Source organism: Argiope bruennichi, chromosome 9 (genome assembly GCF_947563725.1).
Source record: "Argiope bruennichi chromosome 9, qqArgBrue1.1, whole genome shotgun sequence".
In the NCBI taxonomy this organism is placed as follows: Eukaryota; Metazoa; Arthropoda; class Arachnida; order Araneae; family Araneidae; genus Argiope; species Argiope bruennichi.
Genome location: NC_079159.1, coordinates 50,030,539 through 50,057,701, shown reverse-complemented (window position 1 = coordinate 50,057,701; position 27,163 = coordinate 50,030,539). Strand labels below are relative to the sequence as shown.

General features: G+C 25.2%; 1 protein-coding gene across 2 annotated transcripts in view; it reads right to left on the bottom strand.

Annotated features, from left to right (window-relative positions):
- Positions 1 to 27,024, bottom strand: part of LOC129983772 (triple functional domain protein-like) — a 53,340-nt gene extending 26,316 nt beyond the window's left edge. Inside the window, exons 1-23 of one of the 2 annotated variants that reach the window (XM_056093396.1) lie at positions 26,448 to 27,024; positions 23,486 to 23,560; positions 22,638 to 22,752; positions 21,754 to 21,844; positions 21,461 to 21,562; positions 20,023 to 20,136; positions 18,252 to 18,451; positions 16,198 to 16,438; positions 14,388 to 14,510; positions 13,445 to 13,636; positions 12,417 to 12,548; positions 12,195 to 12,287; positions 11,532 to 11,753; positions 10,544 to 10,666; positions 9,556 to 9,747; positions 7,377 to 7,546; positions 5,934 to 6,105; positions 5,185 to 5,346; positions 4,485 to 4,667; positions 4,266 to 4,385; positions 3,900 to 4,091; positions 1,597 to 1,876; positions 1,030 to 1,145 (exon numbers count right to left, since the gene is read on the bottom strand). In XM_056093396.1, the coding sequence (XP_055949371.1) occupies positions 1,030 to 1,145; positions 1,597 to 1,876; positions 3,900 to 4,091; positions 4,266 to 4,385; positions 4,485 to 4,667; positions 5,185 to 5,346; positions 5,934 to 6,105; positions 7,377 to 7,546; positions 9,556 to 9,747; positions 10,544 to 10,666; positions 11,532 to 11,753; positions 12,195 to 12,287; positions 12,417 to 12,548; positions 13,445 to 13,636; positions 14,388 to 14,510; positions 16,198 to 16,438; positions 18,252 to 18,451; positions 20,023 to 20,136; positions 21,461 to 21,562; positions 21,754 to 21,844; positions 22,638 to 22,752; positions 23,486 to 23,560; positions 26,448 to 26,487 (3,450 nt within the window). In that variant the 5' untranslated portion in view covers positions 26,488 to 27,024. The remainder of the gene's footprint in view (positions 1 to 1,029; positions 1,146 to 1,596; positions 1,877 to 3,899; positions 4,092 to 4,265; positions 4,386 to 4,484; positions 4,668 to 5,184; positions 5,347 to 5,933; positions 6,106 to 7,376; positions 7,547 to 9,555; positions 9,748 to 10,543; positions 10,667 to 11,531; positions 11,754 to 12,194; positions 12,288 to 12,416; positions 12,549 to 13,444; positions 13,637 to 14,387; positions 14,511 to 16,197; positions 16,439 to 18,251; positions 18,452 to 20,022; positions 20,137 to 21,460; positions 21,563 to 21,753; positions 21,845 to 22,637; positions 22,753 to 23,485; positions 23,561 to 26,447) is intronic. The other variant, XM_056093397.1, reaches the window with a different exon arrangement.
- Positions 27,025 to 27,163: the final 139 nt, after the last annotated feature.

The window sequence follows — 27,163 nt, the reverse complement described above, 5'->3', positions numbered from 1 at the left end:
TGAATAAATATATCCATATAAAAATTATGTTTACCTATAGCAGTGCAAAAAAAGCAATGATTTTATTTATAAGAAGGAATATAAAGTAACCCCTAAGGTGACAAAACTGGCTTTTCCCATTTTTCAAGTTCAGTATAAAAGCAAATAATATTTATTTTTATGTCTCTTTTTTAAACATCAACGGATGCTAAATACTTGGCTGAATGAAAAAAACTAATTTTTCTCATTAGAAAACTATAAAACTAATCAGGCACTCAGAGAATTTTTATTCAATGTACTACAATAAATTCTTGAAAATTTGAAATTCAATTATGAAAAACCAATGCATGCTCATTGATGAATCATGTTTTATTTCAAAATTCTCTTTAATGAATCGAAATCTATATATTAATGCATTGTTGGAATTTGGTATTGAATTCAGTTTAGCTTTAAATTTCTTGTAGTGAGTATGGCTAAATGGAAATTTTTATGTATGAAAAAAGTTTAGCTTAGAAAAAAATTCTGATTAAGCAATACTGAAATGGATTTGTAAATTTGGTAGAAAACAAAAGGATGAAATTTTTTTATTATATATTATTGTTTGCTAAAATAAATGGAAATTGATTTTTTTAGGAATTTAAATTTGATACATAAAGGCTTGATTGTGGTTTTTTACATTTTTAATACAGAAAATAGTTTATAAACTTAACATTGTCCATGTTTTCGAATATAGGAATTTGATTAACTGCATTACTTGTAGTTTTGATTCAGATAAAATTTTAATCTACTGACATTCAAATTTATAAGTACTGATATTCTATCTTGTAAGAAATATACCTAGAAAAAATAATGCCGAAAGAAAACAACAGCTAAATAAATACTAAATATATATTTTAGATTTTCTTAAAAAGATTAATAATGCATATTCTATTGAATTTTATAAATTTAGTTTCTAAACAAATAATTGTATGTATTTAACAGTCTAGAAGTCACTGAAGTATAAAATGCAAATAAATGATTTTTAGCATGTTTCAATATCAAAAAACCAACCTGCTTAGCACTGTTTTCAAAGAGTACAAATTGCTGGCATTGATCTAATCTCTTTTTTCGAGCAGTCCAGCACTCTAATACTTTATTTTCTTGGTTCAACAGTTGCTCAAGGATACCTGTTAATTATACAAAATAAAATAATTAATGATATCAATTTTCCTTTTTATATCCTATTTATTTGCGTGGTCTTTCTATAAATGTTTTTCTAAAACAAATTATTTCAGAGTTACTTTATAGCGCTTGTAAATAAACAATATTTGCACTAATGTGTAATTCTATAAAAATATGCCTAAAAGAAATGGTGTAATCAGTCACTGAATTTGAAAAATAAAATAAAAAATAAATAAATAAAATATAAAAGGTTTATTTAAAAGATCACCAGGACTGTAATTTGGTAGTTCATTAGGTTTTAATGTGAATTGATATATTTGAATTATAAATAATTTAATCATGTAGTTCAGGATTACTTGCTATCACTTTTTACAATTTATGCCACCAAATATGGGTGTTTGTTTACTAAAAAGGAGAGAGAACTCTTTACACAGTACTATAATTTCTGAAACTTACTTTTCACTTTGGTTTCAGAGGTTTTATTGTTAATCTCGATCTGAGAGCTGTAATATTGTGAACAGCGTGAACAGTACTTCAGAAATGTTTCTGCAGTACGACGAGCAAGGGTGCAGGCTTTTAGAAAAGCTTCCTTTTGCTCTTGATGTTTAGTCAAAAGCTGTGAAACCAGAGCCACTTTGTCTTGATTATCTTTCTTATCATTGGTTTCATTACTGCTGCCACACCAATCTTCATCTCGACGATATTCTCTTTCTAAGCTATCAAGTACTGAACATACCTATAAGAGAAAATGAATTAGGTAGAATTTCAACACAAATAAAGAATTTTGATGTAAGCAAAAATCAGCAGCATTAAAATTAAATGTTAATTAATGAAAGACAAAAATCTAAAAATTGTAATTTATGCAGAAAGATCAAATGAATATATATATATATAAACATTGAAATCTTCTGTTATAATAATGGTTAGCTTAATCTATATAAATAAAACTGAACTGCTAAATGCTCCTGTATTGTATAGAAGTCCAAATTACAAAAAAGTTCTTCTAGAAATTTTACAGTAAGCACTAGGTCATTTTGAAAGAAAGTTTGGCAACAATTAACAGAACAGTTAATTTTCATAAATTTATAATTATGTTTCAATTATGCATGCAAATTATTCAACCAGAAAGCCCAAGATTTAATTTAAGAATTAAATTTTAGACAAAACATGGAAAAAAAATTATATAAAATTCCTTTTATCTTATTGGTATTGATATACGTTCTCTTACTTTAAAATCATTTTGAGGTTTTCTGTTAATTAAAACTATTTCAGCTTTAATCAAAAATATGATCATGATCAACACAACATTTATCACATGATTGAGATTGAAATTCATTATTAAAAATACCTGCCTTCATATTCTATATTGCAAACATATATTTAAATTGCCATTCAGAATATTTAACTAAATTTTGTATCATTTTTAAAAAATAAGTGATAATCTTAGAAATGGCTTTTACAAATCATTTGTGATGATTTGTAATTTTTTAAAAAGAAATTATAAGATATTAAAATTATTTTGTACAGGTAGGTTTTCTTAGTTCAAAATACACAGTTAATTATAGGCAAAAATTTTGAGTATTATATTAATTTGTTTAGAAAAATTCACTGAAAATATTGTGTAAACATATATAGTCTAGTTAAAATGCTTTTGGTTTAGGAGTATGTAGATATTCCATTGAGTTCTAATATTAAAAATATTTTTTTAGTATATATATTTTTACACTATTTAGTTTTTACCAGTAGAATTGATATAAGACAATCGCAACTATATATATATATATATGCTATGTTAGAAGTATTTAATTTTTTTTTCTCAAAAAATATTGAAGCAAGGTTGCAATGATGTTTTAACAGTCATTAATTAATTAAATTTTTATTATTAAGAAATACATAAATATTTTCATTCTGTGCAATGTTGAGAATAACTGCTTGAAAAATAATTAAAAATATGATTAAAAACTCTATTTACAAATGTAGTCTTTTTTAAAACAAGTTCTTAAAAAATCTATTGTAGCAGTGAACACAACAAAATAGTTATGTTTTGTAATTTAAAACAAAATGCCTTTCCCACTTTATAAACAGATATTAAATGTTTGAAAACATTTAATATATGTTTAAAATAATAAAAATAAAATAACTTAAATAAAAAAGACAATCATTAATAATTGTTATAAAGGAGAATTAAAATTTTTACAGATATATTTTTAATACACATTTCCCTAAAATTATTACTATCATGTCTATAATTTATTTAAATTATTAATAACTGATATTTTTATATAATTTTAGAAATATTTTATTAAAATTGATATATATTTATATCTATATTTTTATTAATATTTGTTACAAATTCCTGGATTAATAAATATAAATTTCAAAATCTAGCAATGTTTGCAAAATTTATATTTAAAAAACCAAACTATTTATTAAAAAAACCCCTATTTATTCCTATTTGTCATAGATTATTTATTCTACATTCATTACTTTTAATTCCATTTTTTTTTAAATGCATGCATATGAAGTTGCCAAACATATGCTTGCTTGTGTCAATGTAATATTCACAGTTCATATTTGCAAACTCATGATTTTTATTTAAAAATTTAAATGTATAACTCATTAGAGATAAATTATGTAAACAGGTTAGCATTTTTAACATTACAGATTCACTTTTAATAAATATGAACAAAGAGAGAGAGAGAGAGAGAGAGAAAAAGAAAACAAATGAACATTTAAATTGAGCATTTTAAGTGAATTACTTGAGTAGCAGTTTTGTAGAAATTCATTGAAGCCATGCAAAGTTTGTGTCTATCTTCAGCATGGGTCATTAGCTGATGCCAATTGGCATTTACTTCATCACAGATCGCTCGGACACTTGCAGGATCAAAATGATTAGCTTGAATAAGAGCTTCAGCTCTTTGTTGTACCATAACTGCACTTGAATGAGTTTTCTGTCAAAAAAATTTCCAAGGTAATTAATTAATCAAAATTCCTTACATCACAACAATATATATATATATATATTCTTATAAATACTATAACAACAATATTATAATTTGAACAATTTAAAAAATAATCTCAACTGAAATAACAAAGATATAACATTTGGTTTTTAATATCTTTACTTCAATTGCTATTTGAAACTGTTGGTGCTCTGTTTTAAGCTGTTCAGCATCTTGCAAAGAAGTAGGGATCATAAATGATGCAACAAGCATAGCTTCTCCATTTCCAATCCAACTCATAACCTGTGTAAAATATTTTCATTCAGAATGAAAGTACTTCAAGAAATTGTCAATAAATGTGATTTTTGTTTGTTAATAAATTAAAAAAAAAAAGATTCTTACCTGACTAGCATCGTTTTCTAGTTGGCACAGTTGAATACTCTGTTCTAGCTTCACACGTTTCATTTCAGCAACATCTTCTAAATCTAAATGACGTTCCTGAAGAAAGTCCAGCAAAACTTGCACCCTTGCTTGCCCATCATACTGATCATCAGCCATTAATTGAATTCCGGATGATTCAAAGAGCTGTAAGCAAAATTAAAACGAAATTAAAAAGATGTTGCTTGATTCTTAAAATAAAAAAGGCAAATCAATAAATTTCTTAATTACAAAAAAATTAGTCCATTATGACAAAGCACAAATGCCACACCAAATGCATCTGTAAGATATAATATTAATGCTTTAATTTTTATTTTAACAAAATAAAAAAAAATATTTTTACATTAATTATAAATTTATTTCTTTAAAAAAAATTTTTTTTTAAAGTCTTTTGACTACTTTATCTAGTAATTATTTATATAAATTAGTTGAATTTACAAACAATAATTTATAAGTCCTAAATATATAATTATGAATAAAAAAATACAATTTTGTACAATGTATCATGCAATGAGGAATTCACACAACAAAAAGAATAATAAAAATTAAATAGCATAATTTTATTTACTAAAAAAAACTATATTGATATCCACTATTAAATGACTTGTAGGAAAATGCTTGACTTGCTTGAAATGAAAATAACCAAAAAATTAATTTTACTCACTTGGTAGAGTTCCTGACCTCTTTGGATTACATCTAAAGCAGTTTGCTGCATGTTACTGACATTTTCGTTGTGAATATGTAAAGAATGTTCAGCTTCACTCATATCCCGAGCAATCTCAGCATTCTGTAACTCTTCAGACCACAGTTCTAATTGTGAGGAAATCTAAAACATATAATCACAGGTTTAGAGAAGGTAGTAAAAAATAATAACAGTTTTGAAATATGAGAAATTAGTTAATTAGGAACATATGCAAGAAGATCATGCACCATTATGGAATACAATGAAATTCTCCAGCAATTATCTATTTCTATACTAAGTTGATACTATTGGTCAAAGCATCTTAAACAATTGATCTTGACACCAACTGAGATAAGGAAAATATCAATTTGATAAGATTAAAACTAGGACAGCAGCTATTTCTGACTTTTTCAACACAAATAAGCAAATGAATTTTTAAAAATCTGGATTATAAAAACATCATTAAATAATTTTATTCATAAAAAAATTAATATGTGAGTATCTGATTTTTACCCCTAATATAGATACACTTGGAAATAGGAAAAACTTTTCACCATCAATGGGAAAACAAAATACTTTTTGCAAATAAAAGCAATTAAAGAAATAATAATAATAAAAAAAAAAGATTGACCATGCCTTGTCACTTTCACAAGACAGAAATATTGGGGGGGGGGGGAGGAATGTATTCGTTTTCAGATATAAATATTCATTTAAAGACAAAGAATTTTTACCTCTAATGCATCTCTTTCAAACAGCCGTAACTGCAGACAAAGATCAAGTTTCAACTTTCTATTTGCCCACAATTCTTCAAGGTCTTCTCTGCTTCTACTAAGTGATTCCAACAATCCTTCAATTGCTGCATATGATGTACTAGAATCTGAATCAGGTTCTAAACCAGAATTTCTGAAAGAATAAACAAATAGAAAACAAATGCATGAATAAAGGAGGTATAAACTTATTTTTTTAAAAATGTCTAAAAATTGAAAAAATACATGTTAATCAATCCTTCACTAACTGAACAATCTGCCAGGTCACTTAGGAATATTTTATGTTCAATCTGTTGAAGACGAGCTATCTGTTAAGTCATTGTTTTTAACATTGTAATATTTTTTCACTTTATCAATTTTATTTCTAGTTTACACATATGAAATTACATGCTGTTTTAATTAGTAAATACAAAATTTGGCTTGAAAGATAATTTAGGAATAGTTATCTGAAATTGGTATAATTTATCAGAGTAGATGAGTAGCAGCCATTTTCACCCCTTCATTGAAGATCAATTGTTTCTACTAAGGACAATTAAAACTATGCAGTATCCAACTAGCACTGCAATTAAGGAAAGTTATGGCCTCAAAGAAGAAATTTTAGCAGTTTGTTTTAGGTAGTCCTTAACATCAATTAAATAAATAGAAAGACTGTCTCTACTCACAATGAAAAACAAAATAAAAAATCTTTCCAGGTAGATTATTTCATTGATGGCAGAATACTAGCAAATCCATTGAAATTGGAATATTTTTCTGCCCTTTTCCATCACATCAAGAATTAGAAAATTAATTATTTTAAAAACATTACATGCAAATTCTTATTCAAATGCAAACATTGAAGATATTTTTATCTATCAATAAGTCAATAAATTTTTTTTTCTGCTATACTGATGTTCAGAATAATAACGACATAAAATACCAAAATATAATTAGCTGTAGCAGCAATAGGAATTGTCTATATTCAATTCATACTTTTACATATTTTCTGTTTTCTTATTCTTTAAAATTTTTCACTTCACATTAGTTTAGTGTTACACCAAATTCAACATTAATGCTTGGTTATTTTAACATTCTATGATGCATATGTAAAGAACATTTTAATTAAAGTTGCTTCATTTTGTTAATTTTTGACTTTACACCCAGTAATTTTTTGCAAGATCGCAGAAATATAAACAATATACTCAAGAATAAACATATTTCAAACATAAACTTAGAAGGGGGAGGGGGTATGCATTGTAAGAGATTGCTGTGCTTAATATGAGGCATAAAATAGCTATGCCCTATGAAGGGTTAAAGGTACTGATGCATTAATAGCATGTCAGCAATTAAGTATCACCAAATATTTCCTGATTAATAAAATTCTAAAATTCATCAATAAGCAGCACATTAAATTACAGAAATTATACTTACTGTAACTCTTCTAAAAGAGCTTCACCCTCTGAAACTGTATTCATTGCAGCATCAATAGTTGAATCTCTTTGTTGATTGAACTGCTCAAGTAACTGCTCAGCTCCTTCAACATTTTCAGCAACTTCATCACTTTGCAATTCCTGTCGGAGTTCTTCAAACCAACTAGTTAGCTGTAAAATTAAATGGAGTTAAGAAAAAGGATGAAAGAATATTAATAGTGACTGGAATAAACCTCTTAATTTCAAACACAAATATTAATTAACTTTAAAAAAAAAGGAAGCAAAATATCTGAGAAACAGCTAACACAACCTGTTATTTAGTATACATAGCAATAGGCTTTTAAATATTCAATAAAAATTTAATATACTGCATTATACTTTAACGGAATATATATACTATAATTTAGTTTATATATGTAATGATGTTTTAAAATCTAATTTGCACTTGGTTGGTTTCCTGGCTTTCAGTTTGATTTAGCCCATATTGGCTTCATTCTAGAATGTTGTCTTTTTTCCTGATCCCGTTCCACTTTTTCTAGTTAATTAATTCAGGAGAAGCTTTGTAGAATGCTTTAATCGGCAGTTTCCATGCTCTGAGTGAGGGGATAAAAAAATTCCTGACCTAAACAAATTCCTCTAAAAGATCCCCGTGTTTCCCTTGCTTAAATTGGCATGTGTGGAGAGGTCCCTATCAAAGATTCATTGTATATAAGCACTGTGAAAATTACTTCCCCTCTCTTTTATCGCCTTCTGCTTTTGTGTTGTGCTGTGAACAGACATGTCCTGTCCGTGCTGCTTGTGCCTCCCGAGATGGACATAAAATGAAGTTAAAAATTCTAATTCTTCTTCTCCTCCTTCGACCACGACTATGCTTCCAAAAAAATTTATGCTTTACATATATATATGTAATGATATTTTAACTCTAATTTCAATTTAATTAACTTTCATAGTAACTTCATCTTAATTTAGCCCATAGCAACTTCATTCTAAAATATTCTCTTATTTCGTGATCCAATTCCACTGTCTCTACTTAATTAATTCAAGAGAAGCTTTGTTAAATTGTTGAATCAGCTAAAATCTAACTTTCCCACACTACGCGTGAAGAGATAACATACCGCTGATCAAGCAAATACTTTTTTAAAATCTCCCTTTGTTTCCCCTACCTTCTCGGCGCCTGTAATGAAAATCCCTATCGAAATCTCATAATACATTAGCACTGTAAAGAAGCATTTTCCCTATCAAAATCATAGGTTATATAAGACCAGGGATAAAATGTCCAAGAGCTCTTCCCTCATTCCTTTCTGTGTCGTTCTGTGTGCTCGTCGCTTGTACATATGCTTGCTTCTTCAAAATGAATAAAACGACGTCACGAAATTAAAAGTATCTTCATTGCCTTCAACTGCATCATGCTTCACCACAAATAATATTACATATATATATATATATATTCATTTAAAATTTAGTACATTATAGCATATATATTTGTTAATTATGTTGTGAAAATGTCTTAAAAAATCGTCCAAATTAATTAAATTAAGTAGCTAAAAAGTAACGAAATAAGTTACTAAATGAGTTATGTCTTGTATTTTAAAATAATCACCCTTAATAAGAATGCAGTTCAAATTTGAATTTACCACATTTAAGTGTTTATATTCACAGTTTTAAAGATAATGTTAATATTTTATGACCCTTTTCTTAAAATTCTTTTCTTTTCTTAATGGTATTTGGTATTTAATAATAATTAATAATTGTTTTTTTCCAAGTGAACTTTATTTTCCATTTTTATAATGCAAGGGCTTTTATTCCTGCTATACAGCACCAAATATTTATTAATTATTTATAAAGGTCAAACAATAACATTTCATAAACAAAAAACAATTGCATGCAACTAGAACTATAGTAAAATTCTAGATTTTAGTAAAAATTTATAAAAGAACTAACATTAATAAATATGCCAACAATCTTATTTGGGTAAAACATGCACATGTAAACCACGATAATTTCCAAGGAACTACAAGTAGAATAGCATAAGTAAATTGTATCAGCAGATGATAATTTCTTTCTTTTGTAACAATTGTTCATAAAGAAAAAATTTAAAAAATAACATCAATCATGTATAACATAAAAACTTCATAACCATTATTCAAAGGATCAAATTTAGAGTGAAAATTTCAAATTACTTCATTTTCATGAGTGAAAAACATGACAGCTAAATCTAAGAGATTTCTCCGTTGGTCAACCCGAGCAGCGAAGCTGGTAATATGACCTTCTAATTCTTGTGCTACACTGTAAATTTCTTCAGCATTGCATTCACCAGTCTGAGCTAATTCTTCAGCAGCAGCAAGCAATTTTTCAGCATTTGTGTAAGTATTCTAAAATGAGAAAAAAATAATAAAATGTAGATCATCTTTATTACATTATCTTTATTGGATATGAAATAATATTAAAATCATTATAAAATTTTTAAATTTACAAAATAAATATTTAAAAAATAAATCAGAAAAAAGGGTACAATTAAAGAACAAATTGTTCCCTGTAAGCATAAATTAATACATATACATGTAAAATAAAAAATAAAAAAAAAAAACAGAAGAGCATTAAAAGAAAATAGAATAAGCAAAAATATAAAAAAAATAACAGATAAAAAGGAAATCACTCAAACAGAACAAATGCACTTACATAAGAAAATAATTTGAGCAATGAAAGCAATGGATAAAATAATAACTGTTTTCTAATTCCTTTCAATTTTTAAAAATACAGCTTTAATTTATGAAATCCCAATTTATTTATCATATACAAATGAATTTTTTTAGTGATTAACAGAACTAAAAGTTATCATTTGCTATAAAACTTTGGTTTAGGTTACAATAAAAATTATTTCAATAGATAAAAATAGCAACATTTACAGATTAATTTGAATTAATAAAAATATATATAATTAAAAAATTAGTCTTCTATTAAGGAAAACATTTCTAAACTTTAATAGACAAGCTAAATGAACTACCATTACTATATTTTAAACTATTAAATAATTTCTTTAAATATTAGCTTCTGTTAATAATAACTTTGCACAACATAATTTGTAATTAAAATAAAACAAAAGAAATCAAAGAATATTTATAGTAAAAAAATTTGCTTTTTGTGGAAAAATTCAATTTATAAAATTACCTGAGCCACAGTTTCAAAATGTTCATGACTTTTCTGAAGAACTTTTGCACGTTGCAGGTTTCTACCAACTCCAGTATTTTTTCTTAAAAATACTTCACCATGATTTTCCAACCAATCTAAGACCTGTAAAAGAGAAACCACAGTTTTAAAGTATTATTTGAAAACTGAATAAAACCATAAAAAATTAAATCTAGCACTAAATTAGAAAATTTTGAAATTACGGATTTTTTTCTTTTTAATGATGGAGATTAGAAAAGAATTTGTCAACTTTATGCTTTATGTTTGAGAAAAAAATAATAGCCCCGTATCTCAATGGTTAAAGTAACAGTAAAATCAGACTTTTAGTGATGAGGAAAATATTTTTAGAGTGTAGATTAATTAGAAACTATTACATACTCGTATTATCTAGTTCTTTTGAAAATTTAGAAATTAACATTTTAAATTGTGTGTATTAAACACATTCAATTTATATACTTTTTTAAATTAAAATATCCAATAATGGTTAAAATAATTCAAACTTCAAGCTCAAAGAAAAATTTTTAACTTCATACTGATCAACATCATCAATTAACAATATGTTACAGATAGGCATGTTTTGTAAGTAAATTATATTCCTTAAAATCATTTAAATTCATAAACATATAATTTTCATCTTCTATTTTATTCTAACAATCTAAAGAATTAACATAAGCAAGAATTCATTTTCTATTTATATAAAAATTGCCTTTTACATAAATAATAGGTAAAACATTTAATAAGCAAATATCAGAGTAGTTGGTTTTCTATAGACAACTTAGAAGTCTTTGTAAGCAATATGTTCAGAATTTACAGCAATTTAAGTAGAGAGTAATAACATTCATCAGGAAGCAATCTATTCTTAAGAAAATATATTGAGCAGTTCACCAGAAAATGCTGATAAACTTCTGCACGAGATGTATTTCTGAAACAGTAAAAATCATTTAGAAATTATAATTTAAAGACCAAATACCTGGCGCACATCCTCTTGAAATAAGCCAAGAGCTAATCGTTGATGTAATTTCACTTTTTTGGTATGCCACTGGGTTTCAAGAGCTCGATGATGATTTAGGATATCATGAATAACAGACAGAACATGTTTGGCACCTTCAGAGTAATCGGCAGCTGGATTACAGTGATGATTATTTCCAATATGATTTAACATTTCAGACAAATTTTTGCTTTCCCCATGAGACTAAAAATAAATAGTAAAACAAATAATAGTTAGTTTGCTATTACACAGATTTATTTGAGACTAATACATACTATTTATGGATTCTGATTAACTAGAATGATTAATGCTAAAATTATAAAGATAATTGATAAAATAATTTTCATTTAAGCAAAATACAATTACATTTTTAAGAAAATATGTTTTTTCAAGCATGTTTTAATTACTCTATAAAAGTAATATTTCTTAAAATTTTATTGTTATACAACAATTAAATTACTCATTTAACAGATAATTATGATGTGAAAATATTAATATATTGCCAATGATAACGCACAAATGAAAAAAAAAACATAACTCTAGCATATTAAAAAATGAGCAAAAAAAAAAAAAAAAAGCAACAATAAAAATTTTATTTTTAAAGTATGAAGCAAGTTAAATAAGATAGGTTAAAAAAATATTTACATGTTTTCGTGAAGACATGTCTACTCTAGGCTGGTGACAAACTTGGACAAGATGATCTAGTTGATACAAAAGTTTTTTACTGGTGCTATGAACCTATAAAACAATATCTAATCAACATACACAATAAAGAAATGTGAATAATAATACTAAAAACTATTAGATGTTAAATAATTTGAATTATAATTTTTATTATAATAGAAAAGCCTTAAAAAAGAGATTTACTTCAGTATATGCTTGGCACATGTTTTCATACAATGTCTGATGCTGATGGATGACATCTTCCAAATGAGTGACTTCTCTTGGAACTATTGTTTGCTCGCAAGCTTTACTCCACAGGGACACACTATTCATGTACTGAAATATTTAAAAATATGCATATAATAATCAGTGAGGCATTATGTAGATGCAACTTCAATTATGCTTATTTTGGTGTAACAGTTTAATTTCCAGTATAATGCTTTGTTCATGGAAATGTATAAATTTTCATTATGAAGAGAGTTGAAGAGCCCCCCCCCCCAATGAAATATTTGAGAATATTTTGAAAATAACACGTTTAATGCTTTCATCTTTTAAACCAAGGATGTTTATTTAAGATGCAAGTCTCATAATATAGAAAGGCTGTTATAATTAATGAATCATATTTCATCTTTTTAATAATTAATCATATTTCATCTTTTTAGCAATACTTAAACTTAAGAAATGCTAGTTACATTCCCTCCCTTTAACTAATAGCTAAAATAAATGGCATTAAAAAGGATACACAGCCCAATACTTTCGTACAGGAGGCACTGATATGAACATGATCTTTAAAACTGGAAACAAATGGCTGCTTTAGAGATTATTTAATCAAGATAATGCTAAATTTGATTATAAACAAATGGGTAAGCTGTCCACAGTTTCATTTCAGATCAATCACTGACTATTACAACAATGCAAAATGTTTTAAACAGTTAAATATCAGAGATAATACTTCTCATATTTACTTAAGTAAAATAACTGAATATTTATCTTATCGCATGTAGTTAGAATCATCATCTTCAGAGATAACTGTAATAGTAGAATTTCATCCCCTTAAGTTTTTCAATTTTAATTCCATAAGCATTTCAATTATCAATTTAATCACATGTAATTAATATGGCTAATAATACTATATGCTAATTATTTTAAAATCTAAAACTGCACATGAAACCAAAGAAAGTCTGATGATGCTCAAATATTAAAAATAATAAAGTTAAAAAATGAATCTATACCTGCTCGGCTTTTTGATGAAATAAAACAGATAATGTAAGAACAGTTGTTCTTTCATCTAAACCTGCAGCAAATTCCTTCCAAGCTCGATCTAGTCGAGCTGCTATTTGTTGTATTGTAGCAGCTGAATAATGACCACCTTCAATAAGTCTTGAAGCAACTGAGAGTATGCGATTTATATTTACATATACATTCTGAAAGGAGTAACAGTGAAAAAAATTGACTTGGACTCTCATTTAATAATAAAAATCAATTTTAGACTTATCATATGATATAATATTTTTTTAAACAAAAAATCATACTTATTTAGAAGTAAATTATTATTTTTCTAATTGCTAATTTTGTCTTGCATCATTATTCAATTAATGGTTTTTGGTAAAATGGTGATTAATGGTTTTGAAGATCATTACAAATATAATACACAGATTGCTTTAAAATATTTGAATAAATGGGAAATAAAAGAATGAATTAATAAAAAAAACCCACATGTCAAACAATTTATTTTCTTTTTAGCATCAGTTTAATCTTTTTAAAATAACACTTCATCTCAAATTTCACAAAAATATTATGTACATATTGAACAAAATGTTGAGAATAAACATGTTTCATATTTAAATATTATCAATTGTTTTTGAAAAAAAATATTTAAATTAATATTTGAAAGTAAATTGAAAATACTAAAAAAATAGGGCTTCCCTTAAAATACAGAATGAAAATTTCAATTAAAACACATAAACTAACTACAATCTTGTTGAAAACATTCATATATTTAACAACAAGATGAAAAATCAGTTTAAACTAAAATTGTTAAAATAAGTATCAATTAGTTAAATAAATATAAATTTATTCAATTCATCTCAATAAACATTATCAGCTTAAAATTGTTCTGTCAAAAGCGAAAGCCTTTTTAATAATAATTTTTTAAATGCTATAATTTAAGATTACCATTGATGATCTAGTAAAATGAGTATGTTCTTCTTGAAGATCTTTAGCTTCCTGATATGTAAGTCCAATATCAACATAACTCACAAGAAACAAATCTCTGTTATGATAAATCCAGTCAAACATCTGCAATAAAATAAAAGAAATAAAATAAAAAATAATGGATCATAGAAAATATTAGCTTAATAGTTTAATTTACACTGAATGAAAAATAATATATAAACTTTTTTTAATTAAACAGTAATCAAATAAATTGAACATTATTTATTATTTTTTTTAATTTTTATTTATAATTTATCATATAGAGGCATTCAAAGTTCTTAATTGTTTTCTACAATTAATTTAAATAATGAGGACAAATTTTAATAAAAAGGATAAAATAACTATATACATTTTATATGAAATCACTGGCAATTTGCATTTGTATGGCAAGATTATACTTGAAAAGTACATACTTAAATTTAAGATTAGGTTTTTAAAACAGACATATATCTTAATATATATAAATTACGTGTCACATTGTTTGTCCGCGATGGACTCCTAAACTACTTAACCGATTTTAATCAAATTTGCACACTGTGTGCAGTTTGATCTAACTTAAAAGATAAAATAACCCTTTTTTGAATTTTTAATTAGAATTTTAATTATTAATTATAAATTAACTTTCTCGCCAAAAAAATCTTTTCATTTTCCCCACTGCCAAATGAGTATGGTTTCAGTTTTTTTTCCCAACAGTCATGAGGCTAGGCTTAAGATTTTTCTGCTGATTATTTCAAACAATTCTGTTTATTTTCTTAATGTTTGATGCATTTAAAATTAAACATTGTTAAATAATCAATCTTTCAGATTCATTCTGAAGTACCTTTGAATTAAAATATAACAGAATAAAGGAAATTAAAAATTTCTAATCTGCATAGCGTTATCCCAACTGGAGTAGAAAAACTCACGCATTTGCGTTACTGTAACTGGCGTTGAAAATTCACGCACGCGCATTGTGTTCTGATTCTTGACATGACAACCATTATCAACGGATGATTTAAATTATCTTTAGGTTAGTTGCATGTTTTTGTAATTAAATTGTATTTATGTTAGTTATATATTTTTTGTATACGCTTATAGTTTTAAGTACATCGTTTTTTTAGTTTTTTTTAACCTGTTTTCAACCGATTATTTTAAACGATTCGTTTTATTTTCTTAGTGTTTGATGCATTTAAAATTAAACATTGTTAATTAATCGTTCTGGTCATAATGAATCTGAGAATATTTTGTTGACAAATTCTTGAAATATTACATAAATTAGGAAAGATATTCTTTAGTGCCCATAAAGTTTAAATGCTCAGTGACTGTTTTCAGTAATCATATTACAAAAAAATACTTTGTTTCAGTAAAAAATATTATTATATTAATTGCAGATTAATCCTTTCCACTTTAATTTATAGCATAAATTCTACAGGAACTAACAGAAAATTAGAGAGATACATACTATGTTATGACTGAAGGCGTTTATAATATTATGAGAGAATTATATGACTATCAAAATTTGAAGTTTTAAAATATTTTGATGAAGAAGCTATTAAAGTTGGAATTGCCTAAAATATTTAATTATTAAAATTTTAACGAACATTAAGATTGGCGAACCGGCTGGTCGCCAAAGGCGGCTAGTATATATATATATATATATATATATATATATATATATAATAAAATTGCAGGGAATCTCTGCAGCAGAATTCAACATAAATCAAAGCACATACGTTATTCAAGCATATATATTTTTATAGATGCTAATTTGAAAACATTCAGAGTTAATTACTTTTTGAGCATCCTGTTCATACAAACGAAGTTGAAGACATTGGTCAAGTTTGACTTTTCGTATGTGCCACAACTGTAAGAGATGTTGCCTAGTAACATGAATATTTTCTAATAATTGGACAACTTGAGGAACTGCATTTTGAAAATCAACATTTCCAGCCATTCCTGCAGGACCACTATCTCTGCTAGAATAGCCTGAATCACACGAGCCTCCACTACTACCACCTGTTGCAAAACTTAACCTGAAAGAAATTTTATAAAAAAATTTAACTTAAGTTTAAAGTGCGATAAAACTACTTTAAGATAAATTTCATGACTAGAAAAAAATATTAGAAATAAATGTTATATGGTAGAACAAAAGATATCTAATCCTTGATTTATACTCTGATAAGCATTTTAAACTGAAATTGCATGATTTGAATATACATTTCTTTTTTAAAATGCATGAGCAAAAGAGCAAATTCATTCTTAGTTTTTTTTAATTAGAGAATTAGAAGAAAAATAGAGAATATTTTTTTTAAAGTAAATATCTATAGATTTCAGCAAAATTGTGCACACTGAAAAATGCTTCAAAAAATGCTTCTAAACAAGTTAAAGAGAAATTCAAGTGCCTACATTATTAGTCTATGAAACCTACATTTTGTTATATTTTATACATAAAGCTAACACAAGCACATACAGAATGAGATATTATCAACAACAATTAGCAATTATGAAATTGTATTGCAAAATGATCAAAATTACTCTTCCAATGTTATTTATCCAATTTAAATGCAAAAAGCCGTATACATTAAAAAATGTAAGATTTTGTTTTCATTGGACACAAAACATGGAGAATAAAAATCATTAATTCCTAAAAGATTAGATGCATGTGAAAAGAAGTGCTCCCACAGGTAAGGAAGCATCGGGCAAGCGCCAACTGTCTGTGCAGGATGGAGCATTTTCTCATGCTTAGGTTGTACAAGCACTAATTTCATTACAAGGTATACAATTAGTAAAATAAATCCTTTGCAAAGAAATGAAACAATTTTTAAATATTTGATAATAGTTATCGTATTAAAATACTTGATATTTAATATTAAAAAATATATATAGTGTATTGCGTTATAATTAATAGTTTCAAAATTACACCACTGATTATTAATCCAAAATACAATAAAAAATAAATATTTACATTAAACATTTTAAAATAATTCATGAAAATTATAATAATTAATACTTCAAAGCTGCATTAAAAATCTCAAGATGCACATCAATATTTTGAAATCAGTATTATACAGTGTACATTAATAAGAAGATTTGACTTTTATCTTTTTTAATTTGCTTTGAGTACACAATGAATCTTTTATGTTTCTGATCACATCTTTATTACCATAAATAAATTAATGCTTTGTTACTATCATAAGAAAATTCATATATCAAATATTCATAAATTCACATATTCTACCCTCCCTCCCCCCGAATAAAGATAGTCATAAGCGCACAAATGAAACTGAGAAACCCATGCTAGAATACAATCTTACTTTAAATTAAAGTATAAATGATAACAACCATTTAAAATTAGTATATTTTTCTTTACATTGCATTTTTGAAAAATTTATGATTCACAGACACTTGCACAACCCCAATCTGACATCTGAGAGAAAAATACTAAAGAATGTGACCAATTATTTGAAAGAAACAAGGATTAGTAATGCCATCTAACAGCAAACATTTCATTCAAAAGTTCAATGCACCCTTGCACCATAAGCCCATTGGCATGCTTCTATAGTAATGCAAGGATACAGCATTCAGTTCTAAGAATATAACACAAATGCAGATATGCACATCATTTGTCCTGAAGAGGTTTAACTAAAATGACACAATCAAAGCCAAATGAGTGGAAACTTAGGCACAAGCACATATAAAAACCAGAAAAAAGGAAGTAAAACCATGATTTCAAATCAATAACTCAAAATTAAAACTATAAGAAAATTTTAGTTACATCATTAGAAAATTAAAGTAATATCATTTAAAATGAGAGGAATGCAACTTATGCAAATATTTTATATTTACTTATGAAGAACTTGTTGCCCTTCTAAGTCAATGTCTTCAACAGGTACTTGAATAATTCTTTTTTTGAGAGAAGAATGAGCATCTATCATGGATTTGGAAGTTGAAACATCATCTGCAAAGTCATTACGAGTCAAATCATCTTTCACAGTTTCCATTCTATTAAGTAAATCAGTAGCTTTCCAAGTAAAACTTTCTAATGACTGAAAAAAGAAAAGAAAAGAAAGGAATTAAAATTTCTACAGGAAGATAATTTTATTTATATCTTATAAAATTATTTAAAAAACAGACTTTCGATAATTTTATCACCAGAATTTAACATAGATATCAACAAACAGAATTATAAATAAAAAATTTCACAACAAACAATTTAAGTTATCACAGCACAGAAAGAAAGCAAAACTATGTCGTATCATAGAAATATCAAAACTGTATCATTCCAGCATTCAGGAAATTTAATAAAAACTTTACTACAGATAACATAAAAGAGTTTTAAGAAGTAAAAAATGCAAAAACCTAAAATGTTTATATGTTAAGTGTAATGTAAATTAATTTTCAAAGTTATTACTAAACATAATTATTTTCATAGAAGCTAATTGCCTTCACATAATCACAAATATATAAGCAAGATTATTATAAGTAAAAAAAAAAAAAAAAAATGTTAGCATATGTTACAATATATAACTTGCTTTTTTAAAGTGTTGAAGCAAGCAGAATAAATAGATATATGTAGCATTTTATTTGAAGAAAAGCATCATTCAAAATACTTCGCTTTTCTTTTATTTACAAGGTTCATTCAAAATATTTAAATCACAAATTGTTAAACAATTTAATACTGAACACAATTATTTTAAATTGTATCTAAGAATATACAAAAACAAAATAGGAAAATTCGATATGAAATTACAATTTTTATACATTTTAAAGTATAAAAACCAATTTAATTACTATCATAAAATTTACTTTTTTTATAATGTAGAAAATTAAATAAACAGTGTGAAATTGAAAGAAATTAAAGTTCCTGATATATTAAAAAACTGAAATAATCACAGAATTTATCTTATTTTGCAAAATCCAGCAGTTAAAAAAATTATCAAATGAAATCAAAAGCAAAAACAGTTAAATGTTGATGGAATAAAACTTGTAATAAAATAATATTGCATAATAAAACATCAAAACGTAATGTTAAAAATTATATTAAATATAAATTTTTAAAAGTAATATTACAGAAAAATTGTCAATCAATTAATTGGTTAATAAGCAATTTTTTAAAAAAAATTTTAAGAGATGTTAAGAAAAAATATTTATGTACAAAAATATTAAAAAGGAAATTGCAAATGTAAAAAACACAATATGAAACATATCCACATTTCTGTTTAATTTTGAAATAATGAAAACTTCAGATGAGCCTTGAAATGCAATTCTCACTCTAAGAAGTGTATTTAAGTTAAACTCAGAAGCTCTATAATAGAATCTGTAGAGCAATAATAGACACACACATTCATTCACATTTGCAATAACTAATGAACTAGAGATAAATCTCAAATCTAGAAATTACAACAAAGCTTTTATTATAAAAATAAATTTTACATTTTTTAAATTTAATTTAAAATATTACAATTGAAAGATTCATTTAACAATATATACAAGTTATAAGTATGGAATTATATGTATAAATTAACTACTGTAGATATATTTCCATAGTTAAATAAAATGTAAAAAATTAAAAATTGCTGCATTAATGGCTGTTAATGATTTAAATACAAAATCTTACCATTCTCAGTTCAATCCATAAATTATGATCATAGGGCAAAGTTCCATCTAAATCGCTAGTTAGTTGAGATGGGTCAATATATTTAGACAAGGTTTCAACAGATATCATACTAGTCTGTAAAGTCAGAAAAAATTTTATTAATTTTGATCATATAAATATATTTCAATATAAATTCATAAGGAAAAAATTACCAAAAAGGTAATCTAAATATGAATTAAATTTGTTTTAATTTATAAACAGTAAATTCCAATAAATATGTATAAGAATGTATTTACAGGATAATTACAATAGCAATTATTAAAATTAGTTAAAATAATTTTACATACATTTTTGTTCTTTAAGCATTAGAAATAGTATATGCACATGATTACGATTTATTCTCTACATGCTGTGAAATAATAATAAAAAATTCAGTGTATTAAAGTAATTTAAATTGGTGAAGATGAGAGATTAAGGGATTTTATATATATATGCTTTCCCATATTTAAAAACTAACCTATAAATAAAAACTTTAAACTATTAACATTATCTACCAAGATTTTATTGCTCACTAATAATAAAAATTCTGTTCATTGAAGATATCAAATATGCAATAAATTTATACATATTCAAGGGAAAAAAATGAAAAATTGAATTTTCAACATTAAAGAGCAAATAGTAAAACATTTAAATATCTTCTGCAATAATTATAAATTAAAATATTGTTGTATATTCATAGTTCAACTCTATAACTAAAAGGAAATTCACTGAAGCCTTCAGTGAATTTCTTTTAATCATTTAAAATTTAACAGGTTACCCTGAGATGAATTAATGCTTGAAATAAGCATGACATTTTACTTGATTCTTTTGTTTAATATCAATTATATGCCAAAAAGGTACTTTGGGATTGTTCCATCGACCTGCCAACGATCGCAAAAATGCGCCAATCCTTTGGCGCTATCATAATGAAAAGGAATTTGCGGAAAGCTACCTTTTAGTGATAATATTGGGTTTGCCGAAAATGGTCGACGGAATAATCCCAAAGTACCACCAAAAGTTACCCTTATAATATTACACATACACACTTCTTTAAATAGATTATTTTAATATTTTGTTCATATTTTCCATCTTGTCATAGGTAATTTTGGCTTACATCTTGGTTTAGTGAATTTTTATAAACAATTTTTTTCTACCTATCAGGTTAATCTTTGAATTCAAAATTAGTAATGGATCTATTCAACTCTGGATTTCTAAGATATGCTTAAAAATTTTCGTTTTCAACTTTAATCATTTTGCAAATAGTGCAGTTGAAAGCAGAAAAATGAAGATTAAAAGAACTAATTTTCTAAAACTGCAGAATATTTTTAAAATGCAGCAATCAAATATATTGTTTTAACATTTTATTATAAACTTCAAATTTAAAAAAAATTGTTAAGGGACAAAAGCCCAGAATACTTACTTCAAATTTATACTTTGCGCTACCCAAACTTGTGCGTTGTTTCTGCCAAAAATTTTCTGGCTTTATAATATAAGCAGTATGAATTTTGATGGGGAAAGCTTCCTAATAATCAGAAAATAATTTGCTTAAAAATGATATATTTAATTTGATTAAATCAACATAAACACAAAATAAATCATACAAGCAATTTAGATATTTTATAATTACATTCCTTCACTCCAATTTCTAAATTTGACATAAAAGTAATAATCAAATATAAAACTTTATTCAGTATATTCAAAAGACTTATTTACCTGTAAAACTTTTAAAATTGGTTTAACTGTATTCCATGTTGTTCCTCTCATATCAATAACCACAGAAAATCCCATTTCAGCTGCTTCTTCACTGTAATGGTAGGAATTTATCATTTTAATAATATTACTATGAAATCAACAAAATTATAATTGAACAAAAAAGGATGAATTAAATAAATTGAAATTAATTTGGGTTATTTAACACATACAAATTTCACTATTACACATTATGGAAAAAAGTTATAAAAATAACTATGATAATGTTAGAACTGATTATCTTATTCGGATAAATCTATTCAAAGCATTTTATTTTAAAATGAATTTTTGGCAAAAGGAGTGCAGAATTCTTAAATATATTTGATTCCATTTTTCATATCTCTTTTAGGACTTGATTATTTTAATTATATTACTACATATACATTATAAAAACAAAAGCATTCAACAACAATATACAGTAAAAGTACACACAAAACAACTATGTCAATTATCAAAAATGCATTTAAAAAATTCTAGATTTTTTTTCAAGTGTAATTAATGTTTTTTTTTTAATGAAATGGTTTATTGTATCCAATTTGCTAAATGAATGGTTTTTCCAAATGAGGTTTATGGTAACTCCTTTACCAGTACTCACAGTCAAAACAAAATAAAGAAAAGAAAAGAAAGAAAAGCGGATTCATTTATATGTGAAATAACTGAAAAAAACCACTGCTTCAGAAGAATTAAGATGAAAAATAACAAAAAGCTTCAACAAAGCTTACACAAAAATAATAAAAAGAAAAATGCTACTAATTTTTAATTTAAAGAAGAATTAAAAATCAAATTAAAAAAAACATTAAGGATTAGTTTTTCTTAGTAAATTATCTTCAATATCTTGGTTAGCATACCATGGTGTTGTGGATAAGTATAGCAAAAGCTTTTTCAATTCTTCAGATCTTAGCCTTTCAGGTCTTGTGCGAGCAGGAAACGTAAGGATGGGACAACCTCTACGATCTTTGCCGCCTGGAAATAGATTTATTTAATGAATATCACAAAATTCTGATTTATTTAAAAATTATGCAAAAAAAAAAAAAAAAGTCTAAAAATAAGTAAGAATTTTTTTAAAAAAAAGATTAGTAAGAAAACTAGAATGACAGAAGGTATAATATTAAGAATAAATGAATTTTTAACTTAAAAATGACTAACAACAAAACTTTAAATGAAGCTATACATTCACATCTGATGTATTCTATGTTTTTTGTTTCGATTTTTTAAATGGTCTTTATTGTCTTTTTTAATGAATTTAACTTTTAATTAAAATGATTAAACTTTTTATTTTTTTAATTTAGATTTTTAAAAATACAAGAGAACAAGAAATGAATGCACTTAATTAAAGAAAAGAATTCAGACAGGAAAAAATATTTTTCAGCTTAGATTTCAAGTCAATCAAAATAAATTTGGATTGAATTATAAATGATATTTGGCTGACAGGAAATTCAAGATGTCAGGGGAAAAAAAATCAAATAACTAACAAATTGGAATGCTTAATCAAGTTCTACAGTATAAATAAATTAATACAATTATATATAAGTTTATATCTTGACACTGAATAAAATGCAGTTAAAAATTTAAATCTTCTATAATTAAAATAGCAGGCATGCTTTATATAGGTTTGATTTTATAACCAATACAAAAAGGAAAATTTGCAATAAACACCTTATATATATATTAAAAAATTAAGCATATCAAAATTCACCTGAAACAATTGCAATCTTCTCTTGCAATAATGGAAGAATATCAACAGCTCGGATATCTTGTGGTTGATGGACTCCTAAGTGATACAAAACATACATGAGAAAAAATATATAAATTTGATGATGACTATCAAAGTGAGAGCTAAAAGAAAAATCATATATTTACATACAGAAATAAAAACTTTTCACGTAATTTTTAAAAATAAATTACAGTATTTTTATATTATAGAACATAAACATTTAAAATCCAGACATGCAATATAGTAAATAAAATATAAATATTGTTATTAAAGTAATATATACATAACTTTGATTTCCGTATAATTACAATACATATATACAATAATTTATTTTATTTAGGGCATTTTTCCTTTCCTTATTTTAATTAAATTATATCTTTGACAGTAAAAAGATTAAAAACTAATCATATTTATATAGCATCATTCAGAAGGGATTTTTATTAATGAACATAAGTTTTCTTGTTTTAATGATAAACTGAAAAAAAAAAAAAAAAAATTTCAGTCGAGTTTTATGCACTTCATTAATCTGTATCCTCATATATTCTAACATTCAGAAAGGGGGATGAGAAGCATGAAAAGAAAAATAAGGATTTCAGTGACAGTAATAAGGGTAAACGAAAAATTTTTGAGTTATATATTGTAATATTTACTATATATTGCATAATTCTCAATATAATTTGTAATATTTTTTACAATAAATAGCTTTTACATTTAAAAAATTTTTTTTTTAAATTTAATTTCTAGTAATTCATTGTTTTTGTTAGCCCAGCAATCCTTTGATGTGACATTTGCCAAATTAATGAGAATCCATACATTTCATTTAATTAATTACTGTTTTACACAAAATAAAGTCTCAAACATGTGAATGTTTCTAATATTTTAAATAGTAATTTATTTTTCTAATAAAAAAAATCTCATTAAATTTTGAATTTTATAGTATAATAAGCAGATACTCATTTGGAATTTTTTATTATTTTAATTTTAATGTAATTACTGATAAATTTTATTGATAAAATAATTTTTAAAGCTTGTTGTTAAAGTAAAGCAAATGTTAAAAAAAATTAGATATATTTTGTTAAATAAAGAATTACTTATTTCCTTAATATTAATAAATCTATTAGCCAAGCAATAAATATCAAGTTTAAATATACCAATAATCTCAAACAAAACAAAAAAAAAATATAGTTTTATATTTAGAGAAACTTTTAAATATACTTTTAAAGAAACATACTTCAATTCAAATATATATACATATATATATATATTTGTCAGATACTTGACAAAATAATATGACAACTGCCAGCAAATACTAAATAAGCATAGCTAAATATTTTTTATGATATTTAATGAAATTAAATGTTTGTTTTTCTTGGACATAATAATTTTTGATGGGAGACATATGTATGAAATCACTGCTTTTAAACTTCTTTTAATTAAAGAAATATTCTTAAAGCATGTGTTTTCTGCTTCTTCATCCAGATTTTATTTGTAAAAGGCTATTCCTTATACTTTTACTAGAAAATGCCTATTAAGAACAATACAATTCCTCTCTTTTAGTATTCTACAAGTGTATATAAAATTATCAACACCTGAAATTGTTAAATAAAATAAATAGAATTATTTATAAAAGAGCAAATTCAATAGTTATTTTTTATATTTTGGTAAGTATTTAGTAAGAATTTTGTTTTGACGAACAGTTTTGAAGGAATACAAATAAATTTAATTAATTTGCAAATGAGAGAAAATGAAATACAATTTGAAAACATCTTGATATTTTTCTTTGGGATATTTGTTAATTTGAGATAGACAGAAGCAAAGTTTTTTTTTTTTTTTTTCATTTCTTATATCTTTTCACTTCTTGATTGGAATCTAAAAATGGTTAATGGATATTTAAAAAATATATGACAATCAAGCATAAAGTTTTTTTTAACATATAAATCAATATGGAAAGATCTTTCCAACTACAGCAAGTAAAAGTTTCCAATATTTTTACAGTTTAAAAACTTAAAATTCAATAAAATATGACAATATATCTGTTTCGATTAAAGACAGCTTATGACAATTCTACAAATTGCAAAGTCTTATACCTTGATTGTTTTTTTCCCCTCTTCAATAACAGTTGAAAATAAGAATGAATAAAGTACTGGAATGATAAATTAATTTATCATTGAATAGTTTTATACATAAAAGTTTTTATTTCATAAATTTATTCAGTTTTTATTTATACGCCATTAAAAACAAATCTTATTTATTAAAAAATAACAGCTATATGTACCATATTTTTTTAATAAAAGGACTACAATTTTGAAACTGAAATGATTAAAAATATGAGATGAGGTCTGAAATTATTTTATCAAATCATATTTCAATGTTTAAAAAAAAGGTTGATCGAACCAGCAATTCTAAGCCTTAACTATCAAAAGTGCATACTGACAGTAAATAGCGCAATTAATATTCGATTTTTTAAAGTGATAATTATTCATTTAAAAAATTATTAAATTAAAGAAACCCAATGATGACATGAAAACTACCTCTAATCACCTTTCTAATAAAAAGAGCTGCAATACAAAATTAGAACAATATTTGATTTCTCACAAGAATTTTTGCCCTAACTGCTTAAAACAAATTTTGGTATTTTAATTAATTATTAAAATGAAATATTAAAATTAATTTCAACTATTTGTAATTCAAGCAATCATCAAATATACAGCTTTATAAATAATGAAATGTCAATAAAAATAGTATCAGTCTTTAATAAACAAAATGATGGCATGAAAACTCTGAAAACAATTGACTAACAAAAACCTTCCTTAGTTTTTTATTAAAGCAATCCACGAATAAACTATTTAAATAAACACGAAAGTATAAACAGTTGACATTAACACCAATAGATCACACTTTTAAATAGAAAAAAAAAAAGCTTTTATTGTCAGAATCCACTCACCACTTTTATAATATGCACATTCATTTTCAGAAGACATCATATAAACACGATTACATTCAGTTTTTAAAATTCCAAAAATCGAGAAATGTTACATTTAACAGATTTTGTTAAAAAATTTCCCAAGGTTCTCAGTGATCGATGACTGCTTTCTCCATAGAAAAATAAGGAGACCATTTTTTTATTCTTGAGAAATAAGAATAATAATCAATATAAGGATTTCATCAAATTTCGGGGATAAAATTTAAAGTCCAGCTATCAAACATAGCAAACCATTTCAATAACAAACTACGGCGATGGACCGTCATGCAACACCAGCTCTTTGGCAGAAGGCAAGGCAGAGCTTTGAAATCTTATGTGAAAAACAATGATTGTCACACAGAAACTAAACATAGAATCTGGAGAACAGGGACATTGACCTTCTGCATCATTAAAAATATTAAACTCAAGAAAACACTCAAAATACTTGAAAATTATTTTAAAATTCTTTTAAAAATGAAAAAAATTATCATATTTTCATGAATATTTGATCGAAATATATTCTAAATGCTATCTTTCTCCTCTGACATATTTTATAAGTATGGGTGGAAGGTTTTAAAGCGATGTCAGTAATGAACAACAAGTAAAACCAAAAATAAACAACACTTGAGATTTTATTGAGATAAGATTTGATTAAATATTTCCAGTAACTGCACTGTAATATGATATTATGTAATGTT